Below are 18,206 nucleotides of genomic sequence, written 5' to 3' on the forward strand. Positions count from 1 at the left end.
TCTCTGATTTCAGAGACAGTAAGAAGCGAGTCTGGGCCGTATTCATTATAGGATTGCAAAATTCTTCCAACCAGGATTTCTGGAAAACCAGGGAATTTTGTCAAAGTTACCAGGATTTTGCAACCCTGTTCATAAAGCATACCAGAGTAGGAGTGCTGATCTAGGATCAGGTCCTCCCTGTCCATGTAATCATGTATTCATTATGATTTAAAAGGCAAACCTGATCCTAGGTCAGCACCAACTGAGATGCTATATGTTGTTTTAAGGAATGAAAAGAGGAAAGAGAGGTTCAAGTACAGTTTGAACCAAACTTAATCCTGAACTTAATCCTGAACTTAATCCTGAACTTAAATCCTGCTATCTAGTCAACCTAAATCAACAACATCAAGTATTTGACACATGTATTCAACCCAGGTCTGGAAGAGACAAATTAATTGCTACATCACTTGCAAATTGTGAGGTTGTTAATAAAATATGGAAAATGTGTCTTAAAATTGCTTAAATGAACATGACACAGTCCTTTCTCTTCTATATCGCCAGGAAATCTGCAGCGAAAGCTGAAGAGAATGCAGAGAACCCCTACGGCGTGACCAACAAAACATTTGAGGGAGAAGAGGATGAACAGACAGGATTCTGAGTCGGTGATTGTCAGTATGAAAGTTTGACAGACGACTTGACAGATCTGAAAGCCCCCTACAACAACAGCACTTTCAAGAAGACCACATTAGAAGTTGGATCATTCGTTTAAATTATGTATAAATTCAAGACATTTGTAGAGTTTTAGAATACATTTTATTCTAAATAAAAATACTTAAGTCACAGAAAAAGAATATAAAAGCATTACTCATCTGACTAAACTATCAATAAGTGAAAAATACAAACAAATGCTAATTATTTGTGTATGATACATAGCTACTTCTCTCTGCAATAGCAGAATAGCAGGTCACTGCTGCATTATTGTATTACACATACGTATTGTAATATCAGTACACCCCCATACTTTTCCTGGGCTCTGTTTCTCTACATTCAATTCATCTACAGCACATTTATGGTAGCCAGTATAGTCCACTCAGCAATCATCATCGTTTTCCAGGGACTCATGGGATCAATAAAAAAATACAAATGACATGGTATAAAATGGTGGTATAAAATGGTGGTATAAAATGACGGTATAAAATAAACTACATAGAGTAACATAACATGCAGAAACAACAAACCCTCTTCATCATTTATGGATGACAAAGAAGAATGACTGGTCCCCTGTCATCCCCTGGGGTTTCCCCAAAACTACTTTAGTCTCGTTAGAAGTGTGGATGAACCAGCCCTGGCAGTAGGCGGACTCAAACCGGCGCTGTTTGCTCATTTCAGCCTTCATGTAGAAGACAAACGCCTGGATCTCCTCATCATCCTTCCTGATGCTTTTCAGTCTGTGTTTGTCACAAGCCTGAAAGGACGCGTACATGTTAAAGCTATCATTATTATTATTATTATTCAACAATTCCTTTTAGTCCTTGTGCATATCTACCTAAATCTGCTTTTAAAGCCTGTACAGTATAGGTAACACTATTCACTACTCAAATTCAACATGAACATGGATTAACAATAACATGGAATAACAATAACATAACATGGAATAACAACATGGAATAACATTACATGGGAATAACATTAACATCAGGGAATAACAACATGGAATAACATTACATGGGAATAACAAAAACATCAGGGAATAACATTAACAACAGGGAATAACAACATGGGAATAACAACAACAACAGGGAATAACATTAACAACAGGGAATAACATTAACAACAGGGAATAACATTAACAACAGGGAATAACATTAACAACAGGGAATAACATTAACAACAGGGAATAACATTAACAACAGGGAATAACAAGTCCTTGGTCTCATTTCCTTTACTGACTGCGATTAAGTTATTTGAAAAATATGCAATTAGTGGCAAACTAAAAATACATATAGTAGCAATTATATTGAACACATCTTAAATTCTTAAATATTTAAGAGTCTATTGATGCACATCTGTGTGTCAATCTAGTGAACGCAATAAAAAAAATCCCCATCAAAATCCATCAGTTTAAGCGAGAGATATTTGCATGAGTCTCAATCCACCACATCCGCCTCTGGGCTGAGTCTCAATCCACCACATCCTCCGATGTCGCCCTTCCTCATCTGTGGAGGAAGGTGGCCGAGCTCCAGCTGTGTTTGTCAGACCATGAGATATCCTGAAAATCAGTTCTCTCACCAAAAACGTCTGTAGCATCCGAACGGTTTGGCCTACTAACTCTATGGAAAGATGAGACTCACAAACACGATGGTGTTCTCCGTTTCGCTTTACGACCCACACAAGAGTCTTTGAGAATCGTCTGAAGGTAACCCATACAAATGAATGGAAGTATCGAAGTAGTTTTGTGCCAACAAAAATAAGGGGTTAAATATGTGTCTAAAAAAACTAAAATATTTCCTAAGCGCTCTTACATCTCGTAGATATAGGACAGATCACTTCAAAACAACGATGGTATAAAATGATGGTATATAAAAAAAACTAGAGAAACTAGAGTAACATAACATGCAGAAACAACAAACCCTCTCCATCATGTATGGACGACAAAGAAGAATGACTGGTCCCCTGTCATCCCCTGGGGTTTCCCCAAAACTACTTTAGTCTCGGTAGAAGTGTGGATGAACCAGCCCTGGCAGTAGGCGGACTCAAACCGCTGTTTGCTCATTTCAGCCTTCATGTAGAAGACAAACGCCTGGATCTCCTCATCATCCTTCCTGATGCTTTTCAGTCTGTGTTGGTCACAAGACTGAAAGGACGTGTACATGTTAAAGCTTTCAATTTTTTTTCTTTATGATGTATTTTTTTTTTTTTACCATTTATGAATGTTATTCAATGTGTTTCTTTAAGCTATAATAGTAAAGTCCAAATTCAATATTTGATCAAATATACCTAAAGTCCTAAAATTCAAAATCAAATAGCTAAAATGATCCATGGTGTGACCATCTTAAAACAATTCCATATGTTAGTTTAGTAGATCCTGGATTAAATGTTGTGTTAAGGTAAACCAAGGAATGATCCTGGATAAAGTAAGGTACATCTGGGTGAGAACTCAAGGTAATAAATGTCAGAGTATGTATTTAAAAAATTTTACTATGTATTTTGGGTGCTAGACCCATGGTAAATATCCCTTTATTATACTTTTTAGAAATTATTTTATGACCTGAACCTAAATACATGCAAATTATGTGAATACCAAATGCAAATATACCCAAAGCGCTCACCAACAATATAGTGCCATCTGTATGTCTCATTGAACTGAAATAGTGAAAATACACCTGAAGATCTCGCCAAACTTGTAAAATATATATTTTTTAAATCTGTTAAAAAACATGGGAGCCTGTAATTGTAAAGAACAGGCTGTTGAGACTGAAGACAAATGGTCTCCGGACAACCAAGTAGCTCAGAGTTGTAGGACTTCTCTCAAGATGAGTAAATGTAGTATTTTCCTAAATCACAAGTTGACGGACACCATCTGGCCAAAGGGTGGTTCCCTGGACCGAGCAAGAATCAAACGCTGCCACAAAAAGTCATTTGAAATGAAACACGGTCGGGACCGTGACCAATGCCTCATGACATAAACATTATTTTACAGTTTGGCTCATTTGAAAACACCAGACTTCGGTGGTTGAATCTCACAAACATAACATCCAAAAACTAGATGAGGAACTAGAGTCACAAAGATCTCAAATTCAAGACCTCATCCAACGGGCCATATGCCTACCCCGACAGAACACGCTCCCCACTCCGTAGCAGGGGAAAACTAACCAGGTGCTGACATGGCTGCGAAAGCAGCAGCGGCCATGGTTCCTCCTCCCCTCACGGGACTCACCCATGGTTCCTCCCTCCCTCACGGGACTCACCCATGGTTCCTCCTCCCCTCACGGGACTCACCCATGGTTCCTCCTCCCCTCACGGGACTCACCCATGGTTCCTCCTCCCCTCACGGGACTCACCCATGGTTCCTCCTCCCCTCACGGGACTCACCCATGGTTCCTCCTCCCCTCACGGGACTCACCCATGGTTCCTCCTCCCCACACGGGACTCACCCATGGTTCCTCCTCCCCACACGGGACTCACCCATGGTTCCTCCTCCCCTCACGGGACTCACCCATGGTTCCTCCTCCCCTCACGGGACTCACCCATGGTTCCTCCTCCCCTCACGGGACTCACCCATGGTTCCTCCTCCCCTCACGGGACTCACCCATGGTTCCTCCTCCCCTCACGGGACTCACCCATGGTTCCTCCTCCCCTCACGGGACTCAACCATGGTTCCTCCTCCCCTCACGGGACTCACCCATGGTTCCTCCTCCCCACACGGGACTCACCCATGGTTCCTCCTCCCCTCACGGGACTCACCCATGGTTCCTCCTCCCCTCACGGGACTCACCCATGGTTCCTCCTCCCCTCACGGGACTCACCCATGGTTCCTCCTCCCCTCACGGGACTCACCCATGGTTCCTCCTCCCCTCACGGGACTCACCCATGGTGACTGTACATACTTATACTGATGCTGTTAATATGCAAAACAATGCCGATACCGTTGAAGTGGTGTTTGACGTCTTCAGGCTGAAAACCCGATGACGATGGCGTCTGGCGCCACCCAGACGGCCGTACGGTGACGCCACTCATACTCCTTCCCTATCTTGCTCACATATAGTATCATGGAACGAGGCATGTGTCCAAGGAGAGATGTTAGGAATGTGTAGGAAAGAATGGTATTGTCCCGAATTTGGCCCAATTTGCAAAAACAAATGGTTAAAAACTGCCAGATCTGAAACAATATGAAAGAAACCAGTCCAGTTACTGGGAACCAGATCACTACCATGGGAACCAGATCACTACCATGGGAACCAGATCACTACCATGGGAACCCTTTGGAAAGCTTCAAATCAATGTCATCTATTTACCACCAAGTAAAGGGTAAAAATATTGTTTGTTTGTATTAGATACGTTCTCCACGTGGGTTGAAGTCGCCCCCACTAGGAAGAATGATGCTCCCACTGAAGCTAAAACCCTGTTGAGAGACTTTATTCCCAGATGGGGAGTGCCTGAGCACCTGGAAAGCGACCAGGGCCCAGAATTTATGACTGATAAACAGATGAACTGTCTCCTGTGAGTTTGATGTGTGATTGATAACCAAACAGAGAACTCGTCTTTCTCCTGTGAGTTTGATGTGTGATTGATAACCAAACAGAGAACTCGTCTTTCTCCTGTGAGTTTGATGTGTGATTGATAACCAAACAGACGACTCGTCTTTCTCCTGTGAGTTTGATGTGTGATTGATAACCAGAGGACTCGTCTTTCTCCTGTGAGTTTGATGTGTGATTGATAACCAAACAGAGAACTCGTCTTTCTCCTGTGAATTTGATGTGTGATTGATAACCAAACAGAGAACTCGTCTGTCTCCTGTGAATTTGATGTGTGATTGATAACCAGAGGACTCGTCTTTCTCCTGTGAGTTTGATGTGTGATTGATAACCAAACAGAGAACTCGTCTTTCTCCTGTGAGTTTGATGTATGTGATAAAGAGTAGAGTTACACTCTTGTCAGAATGGAAAGGCACTCCTTTGCCATTTGCTGATCGGGGGGGGGGTGACTGCCAACTTGACCTTTGAGCATAAGTGTTCCCGCCTCATCAATCAGACGGAGACCGCTCAGGGTCTGTGGGATGATAGTGCCACATGGTAACACTGACTTTGGGAGGGACAGATGTGGTAAATGATAGTGCCACATGGTAACACTGACTTTGGGAGGGACAGATGTGGTAAAAACGTGGTATGCTAAAACTGTTAACACCCCTATCCTCTTCAGTTGTGACGCTGCATGTGATCGTGCTCTGTTACCACGTATGACACGGACAATTATAAAACTGGGTGGTTCCAGCCCTGAATGCTGATGGGGGGGGGGGCCAATATATATGGCCAATATACCACGGCTAAAGGCTGTTCTTAGCACGACGATTCGCGGAGTGCCTGGATAGTCATTAGCCGTGGTATATTGTCTATCTCCAACAAACCCTGAGGTGCCTTATTTTTATTATAAACTGGTTACTAAAGTAATTTTGTAATTTTAAACCTTTTGTCAAACCCGTGGTATACGGTCTGATATACCACGGCGGTCAGCCAACCAGCATTCCGCGATGCGTCGTGCCTAAGAACAGCCCTTAGCCGTGGTATATTGGCCATATACCACACCTCCTTGTACCTTACTGCTTAATTATACCACCCCCTTTATCCAGAATCATCCTTGGCTAGCCTGGGGCGGTAACTTCTCAGATGATTGTAGTCACTGGAGGACGGCCCATTTTAATGAAATGTCTTCCTCGAATAGGAATCTCACTAACCATTTGACAGTGATTGGTCCACACAGTCTAGATACGGATGTGGTGGCGTGAAACTAAACGCAGGCCCCCACTTCCCCTTCTCACTGCTGCTCGAGAGCAAGACCGCCTTTATTCACTCACTCTTACATAATAATGATCCCACGAGTGCCAAAGGTCTCTAGGAAGACTACTTGTCCTGCGACACGTGCTCCACCTCCATTCGGTTCAATTCCCATGTCGTTACTGACCAGGGTAGGCTTTGTAACTGTCATTGTAAATAAGAATGTGTCCTTAACTGACTTGCCTAGTTAAATAAAGGTTAAATAAATAAAAATATGTATTTAAAAACCCCCACATGGTTTCAGGTGTTTGATGCGGTTCTGTTCGCTCCGTTCCAGCCATTGTTGTGAGCCGTTCTCCCCTCAGCAGCCTCCACTGTCTGTGGTAGAAGTTCCTATTGGAGATGGACTCCCGGGGAAGTGGTCACAGGGGAGGGCAATGCAAGTTGAGGGCTTGCCTCTAATCACTCCTGTAGCTTTCAGCAACGCTACTCATGACCAGATTCTATACCACACTGTCTAACATCTACTGTTCTATTTCAAACCACCAGCTGTTTCTCATGAAGGAACTAATCTCAGCTGCATCCTGGACATGGGAGAGCCCCTCAGCTGGTAACGAACACAGACATGTAAAGTCCCTATTGATTACTGTGTTGAAGTTATCTTTTCCCAACGACGCCACATTTTTTAGTTAACCTTTATTTAACTAGGCAAGTCAGTTAAGAACACATTCTTATTTACAATGACGGCCTAGGAACAGTGGGTTAACTGCCTTGTTCAGAGGCAGAACGACAGATATTTACCTTGTCAGCTCAGGGATTCGATCTTGCAACCTTTAGGTTACTGGCCCAACGCGCTAACCACTAGGCTACCCTGCCGCTCCGTTGTTCCCTAGAACAACTGAACATACCCAGTCACTAACCACTAGGCTACCTGCCGCTCCGTTGTTCCCTAGAACAACTGAACATACCCAGTCACTAATCACTAGGCTACCTGCCGCTCCGTTGTTCCCTAGAACAACTGAACATACCCAGTCACTAACCACTAGGCTACCTGCCGCTCCGTTGTTCCCTAGAACAACTGAACATACCCAGTCACTAACCACTAGGCTACCTGCCGCTCCGTTGTTCCCTAGAACAACTGAACATACCCAGTCACTAACCACTAGGCTACCTGCCGCTCCGTTGTTCCCTAGAACAACTGAACATACCCAGTCACTAACCACTAGGCTACCTGCCGCTCCGTTGTTCCCTAGAACAACTGAACATACCCAGTCACTAACCACTAGGCTACCTGCCGCTCCGTTGTTCCCTAGAACAACTGAACATACCCAGTCACTAACCACTAGGCTACCTGCCGCTCCGTTGTTCCCTAGAACAACTGAACATACCCAGTCACTAACCACTAGGCTACCTGCCGCTCCGTTGTTCCCTAGAACAACTGAACATACCCAGTCACTAACCACTAGGCTACCTGCCGCTCCGTTGTTCCCTAGAACAACTGAACATACCCAGTCACTAACAGCAAACATACCTGTTCTATATATTTCCACTATCCTTAAAGAACTCGCTGAGTTGCACAAATTGACTGAGTCTGCCGTGCCCATACCACCCAGTTGAAGGCTATCTCCATTATCCATTCCTCTGTAAATGTCAAGGTGAAAGCTGCAATTGGTTCCTTTAGCAGTGAAAGGGTGATTGGTGAACAGACTGTGATCTCTGGTAAACAACAATACTGTATGTGGGACACAATCTGGTCCTGGAATGACTCACTGCTGGTGAACGCCTGTAAACTGACTGTAGTTGTGCGCCGTACCTTTCATATGGGTTATGACCCGATGTCTGTTCTGCCTAGTGCCTGGCGGTTCAGAGGGCAGGTGTGATGATGTCACTACTGATTGTGAAAATGCTGGTAAAAGTGACCCCTTTGACGATGTAGGGAGTGACGTCTCGGTCCCTTGTACCACTACAATAAGGAGCCAGAGGACTATAGTTCGCCTGAAACACCATAATGTCTATTAGAGGGCCTTGAACCACCTATCCCCAATATCTATTAGAGGGCCTTGAACCACCTAACCCCAATATCTATTAGAGGGCCTTGAACCACCTAACCCCAATGTCTATTAGAGGGCTTTGAACCACCTGACCCCAATATCTATTAGAGGGCCTTGAACCACCTGACCCCAATATCTATTAGAGGGTCTTGAACCACCTAACCCCAATATCTATTAGAGGGCATTGAACCACCTGACCCCAATGTCTATTAGAGGGCCTTGAACCACCTAACCCCAATATCTATTTGAGGGCATTGAACCACCTGACCCCAATGTCTATTAGAGGGTCTTGAACCACCTGACCCCAATATCTATTAGAGGGCATTGAACCACCTAACCCCAATATCTATTAGAGGGCATTGAACCACCTGACCCCAATGTCTATTAGAGGGCCTTGAACCACCTAACCCCAATATCTATTAGAGGGCCTTGAACCACCTAACCCCAATGTCTATTAGAGGGCCTTGAACCACCTAAACCCAATGTCTATTAGAGGGCCTTGAACCACCTAACCCCAATGTCTATTAGAGGGCCTTGAACCACCTAACCCCAATATCTATTAGAGGGCCTTGAACCACATAACCCCAATGTCTATGAGGGCCTTGAACCACATAACCCCAATGTCTATTAGAGGGCCTTGAACCACATAACCCCAATGTCTATGAGGGCCTTGAACCACATAACCCCAATGTCTATTAGAGGGCCATGAACCACCTAACCCCAATGTCTATGAGGGCCTTGAACCACATAACCCCAATGTCTATGAGGGCCTTGAACCACCTAACCCCAATATCTATTAGAGGGCCTTGAACCACATAACCCCAATGTCTATTAGAGGGCCTTGAACCACATAACCCCAATATCTATTAGAGGGCCTTGAACCACCTAACCCCAATGTCTATTAGAGGGCCTTGAACCACCTAACCCCAATATCTATTAGAGGGCCATGAACCACCTAACCCCAATATCTATTAGAGGGCCTTGAACCACCTATCCCCAATATATATATTAGAGGGCCTTGAACCACCTAACCCCAATATCTATTAGAGGTTATTGAACCACCTAACCCCAATATCTATTAGAGGGCCCTTGAACCACCTAACCCCAATATCTATTAGAGGGCCATGAACCACCTAACCCCAATGTCTATTAGAGGGCCTTGAACCACCTATCCCCAATATATATATTAGAGGGCCTTGAACCACCTAACCCCAATATCTATTAGAGGTTATTGAACCACCTAACCCCAATATCTATTAGAGGGCCATGAACCACCTAACCCCAATGTCTATTAGAGGGCCTTGAACCACCTATCCCCAATATATATATTAGAGGGCCTTGAACCACCTAACCCCAATATCTATTAGAGGGCCTTGAACCACCTAACCCCAATATCTATTAGAGGGCCTTGAACCACCTATCCCCAATATCTATTAGAGGGCATTGAACCACCTAACCCCAATATCTATTAGAGGGCCCTTGAACCACCTAACCCCAATGTCTATGAGGGCCTTGAACCACCTAACCCCAATATATATATTAGAGGGCCTTGAACCACCTAACCCCAATATCTATTAGAGGGCCTTGAACCACCTAAACCCAATGTCTATTAGAGGGCCTTGAACCACCTAACCCCAATATATATATATTAGAGGGCCTTGAACCACCTGACCCCAATGTCTATTAGAGGGCCTTGAACCACCTAAACCCCAATGTCTATGAGGGCCTTGAACCACCTAACCCCAATATCTATTAGAGGGCCTTGAACCACCTAACCCCAATGTCTATGAGGGCCTTGAACCACATAACCCCAATGTCTATTAGAGGGCCTTGAACCACCTAACCCCAATACCTATTAGAGGGTCTTGAACCACATAACCCCAATACATATTAGAGGGCCTTGAACCACTTAACCCCAACGTCTATTAGAGGGCCTTGAACCACATAACCCCAATGTCTATGAGGGCCTTGAACCACATAACCCCAATGTCTATTAGAGGGCCTTGAACCACCTAACCCCAATGTCTATGAGGGCCTTGAACCACCTAACCCCAATGTCTATTAGAGGGCCTTGAACCACCTAACCCCAATGTCTATTAGAGGGCCTTGAACCACCTAACCCCAATATCTATTAGAGGGCCATGAACCACCTAACCCCAATATCTATTAGAGGGCCTTGAACCACCTAACCCCAATGTCTATGAGGGCCTTGAACCACCTAACCCCAATATCTATTAGAGGGCCTTGAACCACCTAACCCCAATGTCTATTAGAGGGCCTTGAACCACCTAACCCCAATGTCTATGAGGGCCTTGAACCACCTAACCCCAATATCTATTAGAGGGCCTTGAACCACCTAACCCCAATATCTATTAGAGGGCCTTGAACCACCTAAACCCCAATGTCTATTAGAGGGCCTTGAACCACCTAACCCCAATATCTATATTAGAGGGCCTTGAACCACCTGACCCCAATGTCTATTAGAGGGCCTTGAACCACCTACACCCCAATGTCTATGAGGGTCTTGAACCACCTAACCCCAATATCTATTAGAGGGCCTTGAACCACCTAACCCCAATATCTATTAGAGGGTCTTGAACCACCTAACCCCAATATCTATTAGAGGGCCTTGAACCACCTAACCCCAATGTCTATTAGAGGGCCTTGAACCACATAACCCTAATGTCTATTAGAGGGCCTTGAACCACCTAACCCTAATGTCTATTAGAGGGCCTTGAACCACCTAACCCCAATGTCTATTAGAGGGCCTTGAACCACCTAACCCCAATGTCTATGAGGGCCTTGAACCACATAACCCCAATGTCTATTAGAGGGCCTTGAACCACATAACCCTAATGTCTATTAGAGGGCCTTGAACCACATAACCCTAATATCTATTAGAGGGCCTTGAACCACATAACCCCAATATCTATTAGAGGGCCTTGAACCACATAACCCCAATGTCTATGAGGGCCTTGAACCACCTGACCCCAATATCTATTAGAGGGCCTTGAACCACCTAACCCCAATGTCTATTAGAGGGCCTTGAACCACATAACCCCAATGTCTATGAGGGCCTTGAACCACCTGACCCCAATATCTATTAGAGGGCCTTGAACCACCTGACCCCAATGTCTATGAGGGCCTTGAACCACATAACCCCAATGTCTATGAGGGCCTTGAACCACATAACCCCGCTTTTGACACCTTGTAGAGTCCATGCCCCGACAGATTGAGGCTGTTCTGAGGGCAAAAGGGGGGACTGGGGGTGCAACTCAGTATTAGAAAGGTGTTCCTAATGTTCGGTATAGTCAGTGTATGCTCATCTGTGACCTTGTGAGGAGTTATTTGTGTATCTGTAGAAATATCCTCTCTTTAGGGAAGTACTATTGTACTGTTTTGGCGCAGACTTGATGCGCTGCATCACTCCTTGATGCGCTGCAATAAATATAATAAGAGAACCCAACTTGATACTCTCATTTTGTAGTTTCGTTTGTCAGGACCTTGCTAACATTAGTCTTAGCAGCAGAAAGCAGAAGGGTATGTGCTCACCTCAACACAGAGAGAGACTCTCTCTCCGTCTTTAACACACTTGAGGAAACAGTTAGAGCTGGTGAAGTTGAGGACCACAGGGACCCCCCGAAACTCTCCGTCCACACAGTCAGACTTGTAGTGATAGATGGTGATCTTCTCTGGAATAAATCAATCAAAAAACAAATCAATAATCAGTTATTACCATAGTAACAAAAAACATTGGGATAAAGTTAGCGTTCGCAGTCTGTAGTCTAGACAGTTTACACTGTCCATCATCAAGTTAATATTTGTACACTAATTGCCATTGCAACGTTTAATAAACACAGTTGTATATTTTTTATCACGATAAAAGAATAAGAAAATCGACGGCATAATACAAAAACACATTATTCTATAACAAACCTGGAGTTGCTGACAAACTAGGAATACTCCACATCTTACGTGTAAGTTTACGCCGAAGGTACATGTGGTATAAATAGTTTTCAATAAAGATGTTGTCCAACTGTTGTACTTTTTCCAAGTTGCCCATTCCTCGTGACACTGAACACAAAAAGAGAGAAACAAACAGACAAAATGGTCATCAGAAAATACAATGAAGAAGAGGAGGAAACATACCTCAACAAGCTCTTCGTTTTGATGATGTCATTGTTTGGGACCCATGGCAGAGCATTGGTGAAGCTACACAAGTGAAATAATCCCATGGTGCTAAGAGTGGAGGAGATGTGGAACGGATCCAGTCTAGTTTATAACTATATAGAGATGTGGAAAGGATCCAGTCTAGTTTATTACTATGTAAAGGGGATGCGGAAATGATCCAGTCTAGTTTATTACTATGTAAAGGAGATGCGGAAAGGATCCAGTCTAGTTTATTACTGTGTGGAGGAGATGTGGAAATGATAAAGTCTAGTTTATTACTATGTGGAGGAGATGTGGAAAGATCCAGTCTAGTTTATTACTATGTGGAGGAGATGTGGAAAGGATCCAGTCTAGTTTATTACTATGTTGAGGAGATGTGGAAAGGATCCAGTCTAGTTTATAACTATATAGAGATGTGGAAAGGATCCAGTCTAGTTTATTACTATGTGGAGGAGATGCGGAAAAGATCCAGTCTAGTTTATAACTATATAGAGATGTGGAAAGGATCCAGTCTAGTTTATAACAATATAGAGATGTGGAAAGGATCCAGTCTCGTTTATCACTATATAGAGATGTGGAAAGGATCCAGTCTAGTTTATAACTATATAGAGATGTGGAAAGGATCCAGTCTAGTTTATTACTATGTGGAGGAGATGCGGAAAGGATCCAGTCTAGTTTATAACTATATAGAGATGCGGAAAGGATCCAGTCTAGTTTATAACTATATAGAGATGTGGAAAGGATCCAGTCTAGTTTATAACTATATAGAGATGTGGAAAGGATCCAGTCTAGATCATAACTATGTAGAGATGTGGAAAGGATCCAGTCTAGTTTATAACTATATAGAGATGTGGAAAGGATCCAGTCTAGTTTATAACAATGTGGAGGAGATGTGGAAAGGATCCAGTCTAGTTTATAACTATATAGAGATGTGGAAAGGATCCAGTCTAGTTTATAACTATATAGAGATGTGGAAAGGATCCAGTCTAGATCATAACTATGTGAGGGAGATGTGGAAAGGATCCAGTCTAGATCATAACTATGTGAGGGAGATATGGAAAGGATCCAGTCTAGTTTATCACTATATAGAGATGTGGAAAGGATCCAGTCTAGTTTATAACAATGTGGAGGAGATGTGGAAAGGATCCAGTCTAGATCATAACTATGTGAGGGAGATGTGGAAAGGATCCAGTCTAGTTTATCACTATATAGAGATGTGGAAAGGATCCAGTCTAGTTTATAACTATATAGAGATGTGGAAAGGATCCAGTCTAGTTTATCACTATATAGAGATGTGGAAAGGATCCAGTCTAGTTTATAACTATATAGAGATGTGGAAAGGATCCAGTCTAGTTTATAACTATATAGAGATGTGGAAAGGATCCAGTCTAGTTTATAACTATGTGGAGGAGATGTGGAAAGGATCCAGTCTAGTTTATAACTATATAGAGATGTGGAACGGATCCAGTCTAGTTTATAATTATGTGGAGGAGATGTGGAAAGGATCCAGTCTAGTTTATAACAATGTGGAGGAGATGTGGAAAGGATCCAGTCTAGTTTATACCTATATAGAGATGTGGAAAGGATCCAGTCTAGTTTATAACTATGTGGAGGAGATGTGGAAAGGATCCAGTCTAGTTTATAACTATATAGAGATGTGGAAAGGATCCAGTCTAGTTTATAACTATATAGAGATGTGGAAAGGATCCAGTCTAGTTTATCACTATATAGAGATGTGGAAAGGATCCAGTCTAGTTTATAACTATATAGAGATGTGGAAAGGATCCAGTCTAGTTTATAACTATATAGAGATGTGGAAAGGATCCAGTCTAGTTTATAACTATGTGGAGGAGATGTGGAAAGGATCCAGTCTAGTTTATAACTATATAGAGATGTGGAACGGATCCAGTCTAGTTTATAATTATGTGGAGGAGATGTGGAAAGGATCCAGTCTAGTTTATAACAATGTGGAGGAGATGTGGAAAGGATCCAGTCTAGTTTATACCTATATAGAGATGTGGAAAGGATCCAGTCTAGTTTATAACTATGTGGAGGAGATGTGGAAAGGATCCAGTCTAGTTTATAACTATATAGAGATGTGGAACGGATCCAGTCTAGTTTATTACTATGTGGAGGAGATGTGGAAAGGATCCAGTCTAGTTTATTACTATGTGGAGGAGATGTGGAAAGGATCCAGTCTAGTTTATTACTATGTGGAGGAGATGTGGACAGGATCCAGTCTAGTTAATTACTATGTGGAGGAGACGTGGAAAGGATCCAGTCTAGTTTATTACTATGTGGAGGAGATGTGGAAATGATAAAAGTCTAGTTTATTACTATGTGGAGGAGATGTGGAAAGGATCAAGTCAGGTTTATAAATATGTGGACATGGTGATTGTGATATGGTATTCATGACCAGGGTTTCACTTCTCTGTCGGAATGGCCATGGGAGATAGTGATGGTAATGAGGGAAGTGTATTTTACATTACACAAATGAACCTGTATTTACTCAGAAATTATGTGATGAAATGGTTAATTCACAGTAATAAATGTGAAAATAAAATATGATAGATTTTATAAGCACCACTATTCACGATTTGTAACCAGTTAGTTTAAAAAAAATGTAATTATACAGTAATAAAATATAAAAAATGTAAATATGATTGTTTCTAGAAGCACCGCTATTGCCCACGATTTGGAACCAGGTCGAGTTGAGTAAGTAGTATCAGAAAGTATCTGTTGTCACCATACAATGTGTTGTTAAATGCCAGATAAAAACCAGTTAGAACAGCAGAATAAAATGCTACAGCAGCACTGGCAGTACTGATACCATTAATAAAAGGAATAGCCTACTTACCAACCAGACGTGTTCTTTAGAAGTAAGCACCAGAACATGCCCAGGGTACACCCTGGTTAAATGAAAATGAAGGCTGGCCTGCTGTGTTCTAGCTTGTGGTTATATGCTGCCACACCCCAGTGCTCATGTATCGTGTATGCCTGGGTACAAAACCATCCCACTATCTATTGAACACAATCTTCTCCTGTCTTTCCTGTCCCCTCTACTCACTGTCCTATCAATTAAAAGATAGTCAAAAAATACAAGTGGGCTGGGAACTGCCCCCACTGCTTAAAAATACATAATATTATTAAATCTTACCCAAGGTGACTTTGCTGGACTCTGCGACCATGACAACCTCGTTGAAGTTACAATCCGACTTGCCACAGTTGTGACAAGAGCTCCCGTCACCGCAGCCACGCCCCCTCACCACGGAGATTCTGGTGTTCGTCATGGCAACCAGGAACACACCGTCAACCTCATCATCAGCTTTGTTGTCATCCTCTTCTGTGAGGTCTTCCATGGGGCGATAGGAGTCACTTTATTCAGGAACGATACATGACGTTATACATTTTTATGTAGATTCGTGTAAGGCCAGTGGTCCATTAAAACAGCGTTTCCCAAACTCGGTCCTGGGGGCCCCCATGGGTGAACGCTTTGGTTTTTACCCCAGCACTACAAAGCTGATTCAAATCATCAAAGCTTAATGATGAGTTGGTTATTTGAATCAGCTGTGTAGTGCTAAGGCAAAAAACTAAATGTGCACGTGTTTGGGAAACATTAAAATACATTATACACTAAATATAATATGGGTGTCAACACACGTTCCAGGAATATACAGTGAGCTCCAAAAATATTGGACTGTGACATATTTTTGGGGGGGTTTGACTCTGTACTCAAGCACTTTGGATTTGAAATGATACAATGACTGTGAGGTTAAATTGCAGACTGTCAGCTTTAATACAGCTAATGTATTATTTACTATTAATTTCTAATTGGGCACAAAATTATCTAAAACAACCAAAACAAACAGCAAATGCATCCAACAAATTTGTAGAGTCACAAGCTTCATGTAAATCATAACGTGCTAGGAATATGGGACCAAATACTTAAATATGTATTAAAGTAGTAAAAAGTTAAGTAAATTTGTCCCAATACTTTTGGTCCCCTAAAATGTGGGGACTATGTACAAAAACGGTTCATGGATGATTGATTGATTGATTCAGCCCACCTCTCCAGGTCATCCAGGTCGTCCTCTCGTCTCATCTCCAGGCTGAAGCTGAGCATGGTGGTCTCCTTGGAGACCGGGTGGAGAGCCCTGGCCTCAGCCCCCTCTGGGCATCTCTCTGGTGGAGGAGCCCTGCTGGCTTGGTGGACAGTCTAGAGAGATGGGAAGAGAACAGACAAGACTGAATAACAACACTGATGACCTTCGTCTTTCTACCTGGAGAGGTGAAGAAAACTGTACCATAAACAATGGCATCATCGCTGTCAATTTAAGGGGCTTTATTAGCATGGGAAACATATGTTTACATTGCCAAAGCAAGTGAAATAGATAAAACAAAATTAAAATAAACAATTTAAAAAATGAACAGTAAACATTACTCACAAAAGTTCCAAAAGGATAAAGACATTACAAAAGTCATATGTCTATATACAGTGTTATAATGACGTGCAAATAGTTAAAACTTCTTGACACTAGGGGGGCGCCATTTCAAATTTGTAAAAATTAGTTCCCAAATTAAACTGCCTCGTACTCAATTCTTGCTCGTACAATATGCATATTATTATTACTATTGGATAGAAAACACTCTCTAGTTTCTAAAACCGTTTGAATTATTTCTCTGAGTGAAACAGAACTCATTCTGCAGCACATTTCCTGTCAGGGAGTGAGATTTCAGAAATCTAGGTCCCTGTTCTGAGGTCAGTTTATAAGTCCCCATGTAAGCCATCGGGCTACATGCACTGCATACGCCTTCCTCTAGATGTCTGTAAGCGGGGAGAATTTGAATGGAGTGGATTGCGCAATCTGGGCCACTATAAATGATCATGGAACGGAAGTACCATTCTTTTCAACGGGACATCTGGCGCAAGAGGACATCACAATGGCGTCCTGCAAACGCTTTCGTTTTAGCAGTTCTATATCTCCGGTCATGTTTTTATTCGTTATAGGTGTTAAAGACATCATAAGGTAGTTAATTTAAACCGACTTATAGCAGTTTATATCAGTTTATTGCGATTTTCCTGGATTTCTTTGTGATGCGCTTTCACTAGTTGGGCACCTCTCCAGTGGGTGGCTATCGTTAGCTGCTTTTTCCACATGAGAAGAGGACATCTTTCAACCAAAAGACGATTGTTCTGGAGAAAGGACACCTTGCCCAAGATTCTGATGGAAGCTCGGCAAATAGTAAGCAATCTTTTTGTTGTTAATTCGTATTTATGTTGACAAATGTCAAATAATAATTCCGCCATGAAATTCGGTGCGGTCTCGCTTTAGCGCACGCTGTATGCTGAAGTAACATTAATTTAAAAAATGTAACACAGCGATTGCATTAAGAACTAATTTGTCTTTCATTTGCTGTCCAACTTGTATTTTTTAGTCAAGTTTATGAATAGTTTTCGATTAGAATAGGTGCCTCTCCAAGATGGCGCCGGACAGATTGCTTGAAGTTTTGGCCA

The 18,206-nt window shown here is 42.6% G+C and overlaps 1 protein-coding gene across 4 annotated transcripts in view; it reads right to left on the bottom strand.

Moving 5' to 3' along the window:
- Window positions 1-776: 776 nt before the first annotated feature.
- The window catches only part of LOC120042432, a 28,163-nt gene continuing 10,733 nt past the window's right edge, over window positions 777-18,206 (bottom strand). For 2 of the 4 annotated variants that reach the window (XM_038987273.1, XM_038987271.1), the window contains exons 4-8: window positions 16,759-16,907; window positions 15,849-16,066; window positions 12,458-12,595; window positions 12,074-12,213; window positions 777-1,444 (exon numbers count right to left, since the gene is read on the bottom strand). In XM_038987273.1, the coding sequence (XP_038843201.1) occupies window positions 1,226-1,444; window positions 12,074-12,213; window positions 12,458-12,595; window positions 15,849-16,066; window positions 16,759-16,907 (864 nt within the window). In that variant the 3' untranslated portion in view covers window positions 777-1,225. Of the gene's footprint in view, window positions 2,834-12,073; window positions 12,214-12,457; window positions 12,596-15,848; window positions 16,067-16,758; window positions 16,908-18,206 lie in introns of all 4 variants that reach the window. The other 2 variants (XM_038987274.1, XM_038987272.1) reach the window with 2 other exon arrangements.

The sequence above is a fragment of the Salvelinus namaycush genome, unplaced genomic scaffold, assembly GCF_016432855.1.
Source record: "Salvelinus namaycush isolate Seneca unplaced genomic scaffold, SaNama_1.0 Scaffold686, whole genome shotgun sequence".
Lineage (NCBI taxonomy): Eukaryota > Metazoa > Chordata > Actinopteri > Salmoniformes > Salmonidae > Salvelinus > Salvelinus namaycush.